At 37.3% G+C, this 12,735-nt stretch overlaps 1 protein-coding gene across 1 annotated transcript in view; it reads right to left on the bottom strand.

Annotated features, from left to right (window-relative positions):
• Window positions 1–3,314: 3,314 nt before the first annotated feature.
• Window positions 3,315–12,735, bottom strand: part of CHMP2B (charged multivesicular body protein 2B) — a 30,494-nt gene continuing 21,073 nt past the window's right edge. The window contains exons 3-6 of the mRNA XM_084801714.1: window positions 12,420–12,614; window positions 11,023–11,125; window positions 5,161–5,267; window positions 3,315–5,004 (exon numbers count right to left, since the gene is read on the bottom strand). Of these exons, the coding sequence (XP_084657840.1) occupies window positions 4,894–5,004; window positions 5,161–5,267; window positions 11,023–11,125; window positions 12,420–12,614 (516 nt within the window). The 3' untranslated portion in view covers window positions 3,315–4,893. The remainder of the gene's footprint in view (window positions 5,005–5,160; window positions 5,268–11,022; window positions 11,126–12,419; window positions 12,615–12,735) is intronic.

The raw sequence follows: 12,735 nt of genomic DNA, 5'->3' as shown, positions 1-12,735 counted from the left end.
GAATATTCAGGCATGACGTCTGTATTCTTTCACAGACATTAGCTCTCTGCTGCTCTGTTACAGAAAACACTGTAAGCTGTGCGCTAAACTCAGTGACGGAGTAGGCCCTAGTTTGTTTTAGGTACTGGGTTTAATCCTGAGCACAGCTGAAATCTAAAAACAAACAAAAAAATATGCTTTAGGGATTCCTGAGGCTTCTGTCATTACTCTGTAAGCTGCAACAGGCCCAGGCTACGTGGTTTCTTTGCTGTTATTTTTCCAGTGACTAGAAAAGTGCTTACACATAGTATGTATAAAAATGTGGTAAAGGAATGAGATGCATAGTGGACACCTGCCAACTAGTAGAAACTAAAGTATTTTTGAAATCTCATTGTAGAAACTCACCTGAGGTCCCTTAACAATGTGTCAATTTTGCTATGATTGGTTACAATATGATTCATTATTAATAAAAGTTGGAAATACTGAACTTTTCATTTCTGGGAATATAGCAATGAAGATACTCATTAAATCTCAGAAAATGAACTCTTTTGAAACTCTGCATAGAAGTGCCCTATACTGTGATGCAAATGTAGCATAGCAGCTTAGGTATTTTGAATGAACGGCCAGCAATATTCATTTAACCTATTCTATATAAGACAAGTTGAAATTAGATGAGACCTCGTTAGTTAAGAATACTTACAACAACAACAACAAATACAACAACAACAACAACAAACAATTCTTTGGGTTGGAGAGATGGTTCAGTGATTAAGAGCACGATCTGCTGCTCTTCCAGAGGTTTTGAGTTCAATTCCCAGCAACCACATGATGGCTCATAACCATCTATACTGGAATCTGACGCCCTCTTCTGGCATGTAGGTGTACATGCAGATAGAGCACTCATAAATTAAATAAGTAGATTAATCTAAAAAAAAAAAAAAGAATACTTACTAAATAAATTATACCATCCAGGTTTTTTTAAATTACCAAACAGAACTAAAGTTGGGCCTGCTGGCAACAAGCTTGCAATCCCAGATGCTCTCAAGATATCTTGGATCACAAACTCCAAATTGGCCTGGCTACAAAGTGAACTCAACCCAGTGAGATTGTATCTCAAAATAAAAAGAGAAAAAAGGCTAAGGGCATACCTCAATTTAGTACCACAGATACTATCCAAACTGAGGCACAGATGTAACATGTAATATATATTGGACAATTTAAGAATTCCAAATGACTATCTCTCATATGTAAATATCTCTTAATAATAGGTATTTAAAAACTGATTAAAACACATACTAATTTGCAAATGGCAGTATCACTGCAAACATATGCAAAAACTCACACTGCATTTTGAAACTTGTAAATAGAAGCAAAGTTCAATGCAATATAAATCTAGACTAGTTGCTTTCTTTATATTTTAAATATGGATATGGTGGTATGATTTATATGTCAAATGTATATGATTGGAACATAATTTTGTGACTATAATGTTTCAAGTGTAGACACCGTCAGCAGACTTATTTGCATTAATGCATCTTGAGACTATTTTCTAGCTATATTTAATATTTTATTAGATTTTAACCTTTAAAACAGAGAGGCTCTATGTCGCATAGAGTCCTAAACTGCAATTAAGGAAATAAATGCAATTTACTGTTACTATTCCGACTCTGGGGAATAAATACCAAAGACTGCACAGACTTTCTATTTTATGTCCTTGTGGGCTACACAAATGCCTGCCTCCAGGAATCCAGTGGGGAAATCATTAAAATGCAAAGAACTGATCATCGCTTATACCGACATTACCTAATAGAAGTGACTGAAAAACACATTCGTACAGTGTACCTTGTATCTCTAATGGTAGAAATGAGGGTTTTTTTGTGTGTGTGTGTGTGAAGTCAGGAGTTTAGGGGATGGGGGAATGTGTCTTTCAAGGTCCTGAAGGAGGACAGAGAATATGTGTCCATACTTCATAACCTTTAGGCTTCCCAACCCTTAGGCTTACTTTACCTTTTTTTTTTTTTTTTTTTTTTTTTTTTAAGGAATTAAGGTTAAAAGAACCATTTTAAGTCACCTTGTGGACTCAGCTTCAACAAAGACAAAATTGGAAAATTAACCCTTTTATGCTGCTGAGAAGCCTTTTTGTAATAAGGAGAAAATAAAAGGTCTCTTTTCAGACCCCCGACGAGCCTTGCTAAACAAAGGATATCATAAATCAGAGCAGAGTTTTAAATTAGGCACACAAAATCAGGCCAGAAATGTGGACACTGTGCTTGTGGGGAGCATGCATCCAAGAAGGAAGGCTGCTCCTATGAGCATTCAAAGGGGGATAATAAAATATGAATTACTGTGAAAGTCAAATAACATAAAGCCTAGACCTGCCAGACTCTTTCTTCCCTTTGGTTCATATAATTCAGTCTTGGGCTGCTTTAAGCCAGCCCATGCCCACCAGGCACTCCCTTCGAGCATGAAGAACACCCTGTGTAACACAGCCTGCCACACGGTCATTTTATGCAGCCTAATACCAAGTGTCATCATCATGTGTATTGGCATGTCCATGCAACATGACATTCTGTGATCCTGGAATTTCCATGACCTGAAATGGACCTCTTCTCACAGCAGAGACGCTGCTGTAGTAGTGCTCCCTGTCCGCTGGCAAGCCCATGCAGTTCTGCTATAAACGCTAAAGAAATCCTATTACCAACAAGATAGTTTCTAAAAAATCATTTGTTATGCTCAACTAATTTAAAAAATCACTATATCCTATACTTCAAGGGTCTACAGTGAACTCGTATTTTTAATAAAAGAGAGAATGAAGGTACTGTGATTGGAATGTGGCTCCCAAAACATAGACAGTCAAGCCAGAATAATTTTACCATCAATTTTGGGTCAAAAGTTTTGTGCATCTTTGTTTGACTAAAATGGAAGCAATTATTTGATACTTGTGCATTTGAAAATATGACTCTGAACTGTTCTTGAATACTGCAGGAAAAGCCTGATCAGGTCAATTTCACTGGAAACTACTACTTATTGGGTTTGCCCCACTGGCAAAAGCAGATCCAGTAACAATTATCAGTTCTTAAAACAGACTTTTCCTGCTGTGTTTAAAATTTTTAAATAGCATAGATATCTAAACTTCCTTACAGAAAAATTACAATTATTGTTTAAGCTATTAGATATATGCAAAGTTTCTAATTTTTTTCATAACAGGGTTTCTCTGTGTAGCCCTAGCTGTCCTGGACTCACATTGTAGATTAAAGATGTCGTCCACCACACCTGGCAAGTTTTCTAATCTTAACAACAGTCAAAAATAACGTAAAGAGTTAAGAAAAAATAGATAAGAGCAATAAATTTTTATTGAGGTTTTTTTTAAAGACAAAATAATCTTAAAACTCAAACTTCCCACATGTAAACAAGAAGTAAATTAGGTTAGACAGCATTACTATATACATCCAAAACATGTTTGGGTGAATACCCCATGATACAGTACAATGTTTGGACTCATTCCCGTCCAGGGATGATATAAACTGCGCACTTAGAATGGAAGCCTACTCTCTGAACGCAAAACGGTCATGGATTCGAAAGCAGATGGTGCAGCTTCTGCTCGCTGCACCTACCTGATCCACTCAGGAAGTCGGGAGTATGTGTCTGTCTCTGCGAACCGCAGTCCAAAGGTCTATCCCTCGGGATTAGCCAGGTTACACTCATCGTAATTTCTACACTGTTGTGTTGGGATGTGTCACAATCCATACTTTACAACACCATTCCTCTAAATTAACCTAACTCTAAAGTCTACTTCTAACTCTGTGGCATCTGTTCCTTTCTCTTGCTCTATGACATAGCTATCTTACATTTAAAAGTACTGCTAAAACAATGGTGCACTTTTGGCAGTAATTTCTGATAAAGTTGCAGTTTGTTTACCAAAAACATAATAATAACAACAACAACAACAAAATGCTTTTACTTTAGAAATCTAGGTCAAGTATTGTCATAGTAGTGGTACTTCATTTAGAAGAATGGCTTTAATTTAGTGGGCTTAACTTGTCTATTAATACAATTCAAAACTCAACACAGACTTAGTTATAATTCATATGGAGAAAATCTCAGTTCTTGGAAGAAAGACCAAAGTGTAGTTTCATTACTATAAAATGTTATTAATTCAGTGTCTTCTTTCTTCATTTCGCTAATTATATCCAATTTGCTTTTTACAAGCTTTACAAGACAGCTTGGGTAACTGTTCTAAGTCTCTATTTTATTTTAAAATGTAATTCTTTTTTTGCCAGCTAAAATAATTTAAAGATGTGCACAATATGTTTGTGCTATTTAAGGCAGGTGCCAAGCACATTTTGAAAGGTAATAAACTTACCAACTAGAATGTTCTCCCAAAGGGAGAAAAATGGAAGAAAAGTAAAAGCTCATGACAGTTTTTAAGACAGATGTTTAAATAGCACTCTTCCTTTAGATGGTTTAAAAACAATTTGGCAGCTGCACTGCCTGTGGTCCTAACATAACTGTCTACAAAGGACAAGTGACAGATAGAGAATTAACGATATACCTTTAATATTTTTACAAGTCTCTTTAAGTTGGTGCCTACTAGCATTTAGCAAGAATTCTGATTTCGGTGTAAAAAAGATTTAGAACACAACCCGATACTAAATAATGACACCATTTCTCTATGCCATGCAGAAAAGAACTCAGCTTGCACACATCATCAGACCTTGGTGGTTCTTGTTAAAACCCAAACTGTTCCCATTTTTGCATCACTGGCATTCTTTGGCAAAAGATACAAAATAGCCATGGGTCAGGAAGCAACTGTTCACTCATGGTCTTCATCTTTGCAAAAATGAATGTGTTTTGTAAAAGGAATCTATACTGGGCCCACTTTAGAACAAAGTGAGAATAATATGGCTTTTTGATCTAATCCACCCCTAAAGCTTTGAGTTGCCGTTCAATCTCTTCATCGGAGATGGTAGCCTTTGAAGTGGAGGCAGACGGTAAGCTTCGTGCAGCGGATGGAGCTTTGGCCATCTATATTACAGACAAAGATGGGGGAAGAGTTAGTCAGCATTTGGATGAGGACAGAGAACGCACATTCTTCTGACACACACAGAAAACCGTGCAGGTAGCATAACGAGCCGAGCAGTGGCTGAGGCCATTTTCATTATGAAGAGCAGCTGTTCTCACCTTTCCAGAGATTTCAATTCCAATTTCGTCAAGAACTTGATTCACAATGTCCTGGCTTTCTTCTTCATCATCAGAGCCATCAAAGATGTCATCAAGGGTGTCATTGACTTTCAGGGAAAAGAAAGTGAACAAAGTGATTACTTTCAAATGTGTTACAAGTTAGATTTATATTTTCAGAATATAATCAAACTATACAGACATATTTTTAATGTTTAAGGAACTACCAAATACAAAACTCAAGTTTCAACCATCAACGATTTATACTGATGAACACACTTCTGAGATAATACCATTTTAAACACATAATCCTATAATAAAACAAACCTCAGTAACATTGTGATTATGATGCAAAGGGCCCTGAGTTTAAGTTCCAGCACCAGAATAAAAAATTATTTATAAAAGTAGGATCTTGAACAAATCTATGTGACAGGTACAGATATAGGCTTATAGTTTTTAAATATGATTCTACAAATGGTATCCACTAAGCTATTAATTCTATTCATGAACAAGTTTGCAACAATCGAACTGTCTGTTACCATCGAGGAGAAAACTAACCTTCAGGTTATTTATCGTATTTCCAAGATACAGGTAAAATGTATGGCTATTTTAGTAATTTTGACCAAGCTGCACAAGCTTATTAATGCTATCACCCTCCCTTTTTCTTTCCAACCCCAAATACATATGGAAAGAGTTCTGACTAGAGAGCATCAGCTTAAGTTATAGAGGGCAGGTATTCTTGGTTTTGGGAAAAGCTAAGATTACATATTTACATTTGAATCTGTACACACACATGCCTGTGTTTGCCACGCAACACACACACAATGGAAGAACAGATGATGAATGACGACTTCTGGTGTGTTCCCAAATAGAAAACAAAACAACATATTGTTGTATATGGAATGAACATTCAATGACTTTCATCAGAAAGAGAGCACATCCTACCGGAAATGAGTAAGACGGATCTGGAGGAAAGAACTAAGACTTGTCCTGACAGAGATATACACAGAAGCAACAGAGACAAATTCAAGGTGAAGAACTTATTCTGCTTGGTTGTTAACTGAAGGGAGAATGTTGGCAAAAGCCAGAAAGGGGTGGTGGGGGGAGAGATATTAGCCTCTGATAAGAATTACCCAAAATATTCAGAGGAAATGGAATGGTAAACAAATTACTTTGATCTCCTTATAACCAAAATGCCAGGTGGGAGCCTAGTTATAGACTGAGCATCTGACATGGTAGCTACAGGGAGTTCTTAGCATGTCCTCATTCACACTCAACAGCTAACAGCCTACATTTCACGGGCGTATGAGCTATGACATGAAACAGTGGACCATCTGGGGCAAGACCATAGCACAAACACTTTAGAACTTCAGTGTTCCTTTCATCATAAGATGGTATGCAACATCACAAGACATCTTATCTAATATCCGAATCACCGATCTTATATCTGACCCAGGAGAAAAAGTTAGACTGATCTGTGACACCAGCAGGCCTCCCTGCTTCGCTGTGCACACTAGCTTTTTGTAGCCTGGTCATTTATAATGAAACTGGATATTGGTGATATTTTTTAAATTTTGCTGGCTAAATAGTAAAATGTAAATCTAGAAAGGGCTAAAAAGCTTATGATACACATGAAATGTCATAGAATATTATTTCTAAGAAATAAAAGCACAAATTAAGACAAAAATTAGAACCAAATTAGGATCTCAGTTCTTGTATTTAATACTGAGAAGCTTTAAGAGCAAGTCATTTTGACTTTGTGTGGCTCAGAATTCATACTGGCCTATCAAATCTTTCCTTAAAAACAAAAACAAAAACAACAAAACAAAACCACACACAAAATGAAAAACCCTGCTTTATTTTTTATTTTTTGTATGTGCTTTTGTTGTTGTTGCCGTTGTTATTGTTGTGACTCTGTGATCAGCAAGAACACACTGCAATGATCCCACTGGGATGCTCCAGAAGAAAGCTTCTACAGTGTGACGTCAACAGGGTGTAACCTGAATGGTAACAATAGCAAAGCAGGCGAAAGACCAGGCCAGGTCTGCGACGGTCTCTGTGAAGAAGTGTTGCAGAACAGGTGAGGGAGGGACAGAAAGTGAGCACCGCAGAAGCACAGTCAGCAAACAGGACATGTGACAATGACATAAACACATCCACAGGCCTTGTTCCAAAACCTGAATGTGGGTAAGTTTGGGCAATGGAGCACAAAAACATTGTAGAGGTAACCGACCCATATGGGATTTGACTTAAGGCTATTCCAGAAGATGGAACCCATACTCGACGTTGCTTGGGTGAGCAAGAAAAGACTGCACAGGGGCCTAGAATAAAACCAAAGACTAGTGTTCTACTAAGAGAAATTAGCGATCCCATGACTCCTAGTGATGTTCTGCTACACTCGGAAGAGCCTTGCTCAGCCAACATCAGAGAGGCTTCCTCCTGCAGCAGACGGGAACAAATAGAGACCCACAGAGAGACAATCAGTGCAGAGTGAGAGGACTTGTAGCACTAAGGCTGAAATGATGTCTCCATCAAATCCTTCCCTTTGGAGCTCAGGGAACCCTGTTTAGAATACATGGTGGAAAGAATGTAAGAGCCAGAGGACACTAAGGAAACAAGCCGCTCTAAACAAGCTCGACACACATGTGAGGTCATAGAGATTAAGGCAGCATGCACAGGTGGGCTCCAAGAGCTCAGAGGAGACGTGGACATTTACCCCATCGCTAACCCAGAAGCAGTCTCCAATTGATAACCACTTGCAAATGAAAACTTAACTTTATCCATGGTAGTCTCACTGGGGAAACAAAGTACATGCCCAGCAGTAGGTGCCAACAGAAAACAAATTCAACGGCATCTTTGGAAGTTCCTTATCTCCTAATGTCATGTCAGGGCTTTTGTCATTTTTTAAAAATTATCTTGTTTAACACACACACACACACACACACACACACACACACACACACACACACACACCTTAAAAAACCCTACAGGTCTTTTGTATATATATATATATATATATTATGGCTTCCAGTTTTGTGTTTTTATGGGATTCCTAAATGTGCAAACAAGTGGGTCTTTTTTTTTTTTTCCTCCTCTGGGGCTTTTTTCCTTTCCTATTATGATGTGTTAGCTTTGCTTCATGGTATTTTATATTTATTATGTACTCTATTATATTAATTATTATCCATTGGAAGCCCTTTGGTTTTCGAATAAGAGACAAAAAAGGGATGGATCCCAATAGGAAAGGAGGTGGGGAGGACCTGGGAGGAGTAGAAGAAAAGGAAACTATAATCAGGATATAATATAGGATACAAAAAAGTGCTTTCAATGAAAGAAAAAGAGGATGCCTATTTACACTTTGACTTTATCTGCAGTGACAATTTTGTTAATGTACACATTATAAGGGGTTTTTTTAACTAGTGTTATTTTAGATTTAAAAAGTACAGAAAATATAAGTGGCAACAGCTATGACAGACATAATGGCTTCCTGAATAAATGACATCTTACTGAAGTCCTAGCCAGGACAATCTTTCTTTAAAACTGAGTATTTTACTTTGTTGGTTCTTACATCCCCTGACAGTATAAACTACGATTTATTTATGAGACCTCAAACTTCTTCCCAACAAATTGATCCCAATATGTATTTTACCAATAATGGCATAGTGACCTGTCAGCACTCCCTGGTCAGGACTGAAACATTTATGTGTCAATATTTTGCATCATAGTATCATTTTCTGGCTGTCTGGAGACAGGGCTCTAGCAGCTTAGCTCAGCTCACCGGCCAGCATTTCAGTTTATCATCTAGAAGAGCAAACTGGATCACTATAGTGGCTTACAGCCTCCTGTTCCCCATGAGACTGTGGCCTTCCCTTCATGATGATAACATTATGAGTGTCATCAGTGATAATTCAAACCATTGTTTGTTTTCTATTTCATGCCTTACAAAAACAGAGAAAGGCTCTTTCAAACATTATCAGGAAATTTTTCTGATGACAAAAGAATTATCATCTAGATAATGATCATTATCTAACATGCTTTGATGGTTTCCAGCTATACAACAGTGGAGATCCACTTTGAAGAACTCAACTTAAATCTATAAGTTAATCTATAATCAATAAGATGTCATTTATTCAGGAAGCCACTGTGTCTATCATACCTGTTGCCATTTATATTCTTTATATTGTTCTCTTTGTTTCTAATTTATTTATTTCTGCCATGAGTTTGATTACTTCCTGATTTCCACTCCTCTTGGGTTTGTTTGCTTCCTTTTTGTCTAGAGCTTTCAGGTGAGGTGTTAAGTTACTAGTATGAGTTCTCCCCAATTTCTTTAGAAGGCTATCAACTTTCCTCTTAGCACTGCTTTCACCTGTGTCCCGTAAGTTTGGGTATGTTATGCATTCATTTCCATTGAATTTTAGGAAGTCTTTAATTTCCTTATTACATCCTTGACCCAGTAGGCAGTTGTTCACATTCCTTGAGTGTGCAGGGTTTTTGTTATTTTTATTGTTGTTAAAGACAGATTGTCAAATACACTGGAAATCTGAAGCTATTGTCACTTTGTTCTGTTGACAGTGTCTCCTGCCTTACAGAAGCTTCTCAGCCTCATGTGGTCCCCTTTGTTAATTGCTGACCCTAAGGCCTAGGCTGTTGCTGTTCTGTTCAGGAAGTTGTCTCCTGTGCCAATGTGTTCCAGGCTCTTCCCCACTTTTTCTTCTAACCAGTTTAGGGTCTCTGGTTTTATGTTGAGGTCTTTAATCCACTTGGACTTGAGTTTTGTACATGGTCACAAATATGGGTCTAATTGCATTTTTTTACACGTAGACATCCAGTTAGACAAGCACCATTTGTTGAAGATGTTATCCTTTTTCCATTGAATAGATTTGAGGCCACATTCTTTTGTTCACCATTTTCTACCATGATTTGCTTAGAAACTAAAACCTATGGTATTTTCTGACATAAAAGCATAAACAAGAGCTCACTGCCTCTCCTCTAACAGGAACTGGGCTCCACTGTGATACCACATTGAGACTTTAGAAACCACTGTTCTATACTATTCCGGAAAATTAAAAACTGCTAAGTAATGACTATGGTACAACCTTTTTCTTAACTGTTTAGAGTTTCCCCTCCCTCATGCGTCCCAAATCCTCCACACATCCCCAGTCTTGTCCAACTCTACTCCATCTTTCTCTCTTTTTAGAAAACAAACAGGCCAGTAAAAAAAGAAAATAGAACACAACAAACTAATAAACAAAGGTGAGAAATAGCTTAAGAATCATACACACACACACACACACACACACACACACACACACACACAAACAAAAAACAAATAAAAACACCAATTGGAATCTATTATATATAAGCAAAAGATCGATTAGTAAGGTGAAAATAATAATAACAAATGCCTAGACAAAGCATCATGACACAAAAACCCTCCAATATTAGCTTTGAATTGGCCTTCTACTGTCAGGCTTGGGGCCTGCCCCCAAGAACAGTTTGTATAGGCACAGACTCCATTGGAGAAAACTAACTTTTCCTCTGCAGGTGATGTGAGTTGAAGATATCTTTTTGGTTGGCTATGGGAGATAATGTCCACTTTCCCTTCTCAGTACTGGGACCGAGTCTGGCTTTGACCTGTGTAAGCCCTGTGTACGTTGTCATCATCTCTGTGTGCTACTGGAAGAGCATATTTTACACGTCCCTTCAGTTAAAATACTGAAAGAATGTTTTGTATTGGCATGAATGCCTCTCACACTGGTGTAACTTCTGTCTTAATCATCTATGCACTTGACCAGAACATGGGACTGCTGTGACATAAACTTGGGTAATTAAAAGAGGAGAACATTACATGTTTCTTAAACTTACTCATTTCTTCAGTCATTTCCATCTTCATGTTTTCCTTCTGGAAATTCTGCATTGTTTGTAGTGTTTTCTGTGGATCCATTTTTTTGTTGACTGCTTGCATTGTCTTTAAGATATAAAAAGAGCAATTTTAGCTACCTAATTATGAAAGCCTCACTACAGAGTAGGTCTAAAGGCAGCACATCAAACACAGTCTTTCCACTGACCTAGTATTACGTCTAATTAAAGAACTTGTCAATGGGACCTAACAATTGAAATATGCTTTAACAAGACCGACTCATTCTCCACTACAGCTCTGTCCTCTTAGTGAACTTTTATCTTCTTAAACGTCTGCACTGTCCCTGGCACACGACTGTTACATATACTAGTCCCTTGAATGCTCCTTTCTGTTCTAAGCAATTTACATATAGTAAAATTAAAGTTAAATGACAATTAAAACACAAGAACTTCCTGTGCTGATTCCTTCCTTTTCATCCTATTACAAATAAAGAGCAAAGTCACAGATGGATCAAAAACTTGCACAAGGTCAGACTATTCAGCCAAATGTTATCTGAGTGTGAGTACTGTACACACTACATTGCCTGTGAGCTGGCTCTTAAAGAGACTCTTAAAGCTCCATGTAGGCTAAGTCCTAGATTAGCCATTTCATCTGAGCTACTTAAGTACCTGACAAATACTTGCTGACCAAATAATACGTTCCTAAGACACTTAATTAAGAATTCCAATTCAGATACCCATACACAAAACTCATACCCAAAAACACAATAGATATCAGTTCTGAGTGTATCATTTACAGAAAACTATAAGCTCAACACTGATGCAAAGTTACCAGTCTAGCTATATGATTGTCATATGACCTTGTCCTTAAATTAGTAACTCTTTTAATTCTGTCTGCCTATAAGACTATCAGTGTCCTTGAAACAGACAATCAAAGCATTGATTATACACACACACATACACACGCATACACACACATACATATAATTATATATAAATGTAAGTTTCTAAGCTCCTGAAATACAAGTTTCCATTTATAATATTCATATTATTTACAGGTGAATCAAGAGAAAATTATTACTCAAAAGTAATCAGAATAATAATAAAGAAACCCCCAAATTTTCTGACAATTTACTGAAAAAAAATAACAAAAGCAAAATTAAAACACTATTCTAAGTCAATTCCATATAAACTTTGAAGCAACATGTGATGTGTGGGAAATAAGAATATCCATCCTTCTTGACACACCAGTAACTAAGCTAGAAGCAATTACTTGGATTTATTAATATAACTCATTTTATTAATAACTTGATACCACAAATGTACCAGCAAGTGCTTTACAATCTGCCTTGAATATCAGTATTACAAGTCCTTGATAAAAAGCTGCAGAAGCTCCCAGATACCTTTGCAGTGGTAGACATGGCACCAGCCATCTTCATCTGGGAGTTCATCACTTTTGTTTGGGTGGACATAGATGTTACTTTGGAGCTCACAGCAAAAGTTCTTGTCTTCTGTTTCCGTAGATGGACAAGCTGCTTAGCTAATACCCTGCAGGCTTCTTTATTACCAATCTTGGCCATCTTCTTAATTTCTAGTTCCTAAGAAGAGGAGCATCAAGTCAGAGAGTGTAAGTGGAGCTTGAGAGTCTCTGCCACATGTTCACATAGTACTACCTTCATCCTTAAGAATAAAGCAACTCTACAAAACAGTGTGTCCCAA

This window comes from Acomys minous (genome assembly GCF_964271855.1).
Source record: "Acomys minous genome assembly, chromosome: 11".
Taxonomy (NCBI): domain Eukaryota; kingdom Metazoa; phylum Chordata; class Mammalia; order Rodentia; family Muridae; genus Acomys; species Acomys minous.
This window is presented reverse-complemented; position numbering and strand designations above follow the sequence as displayed.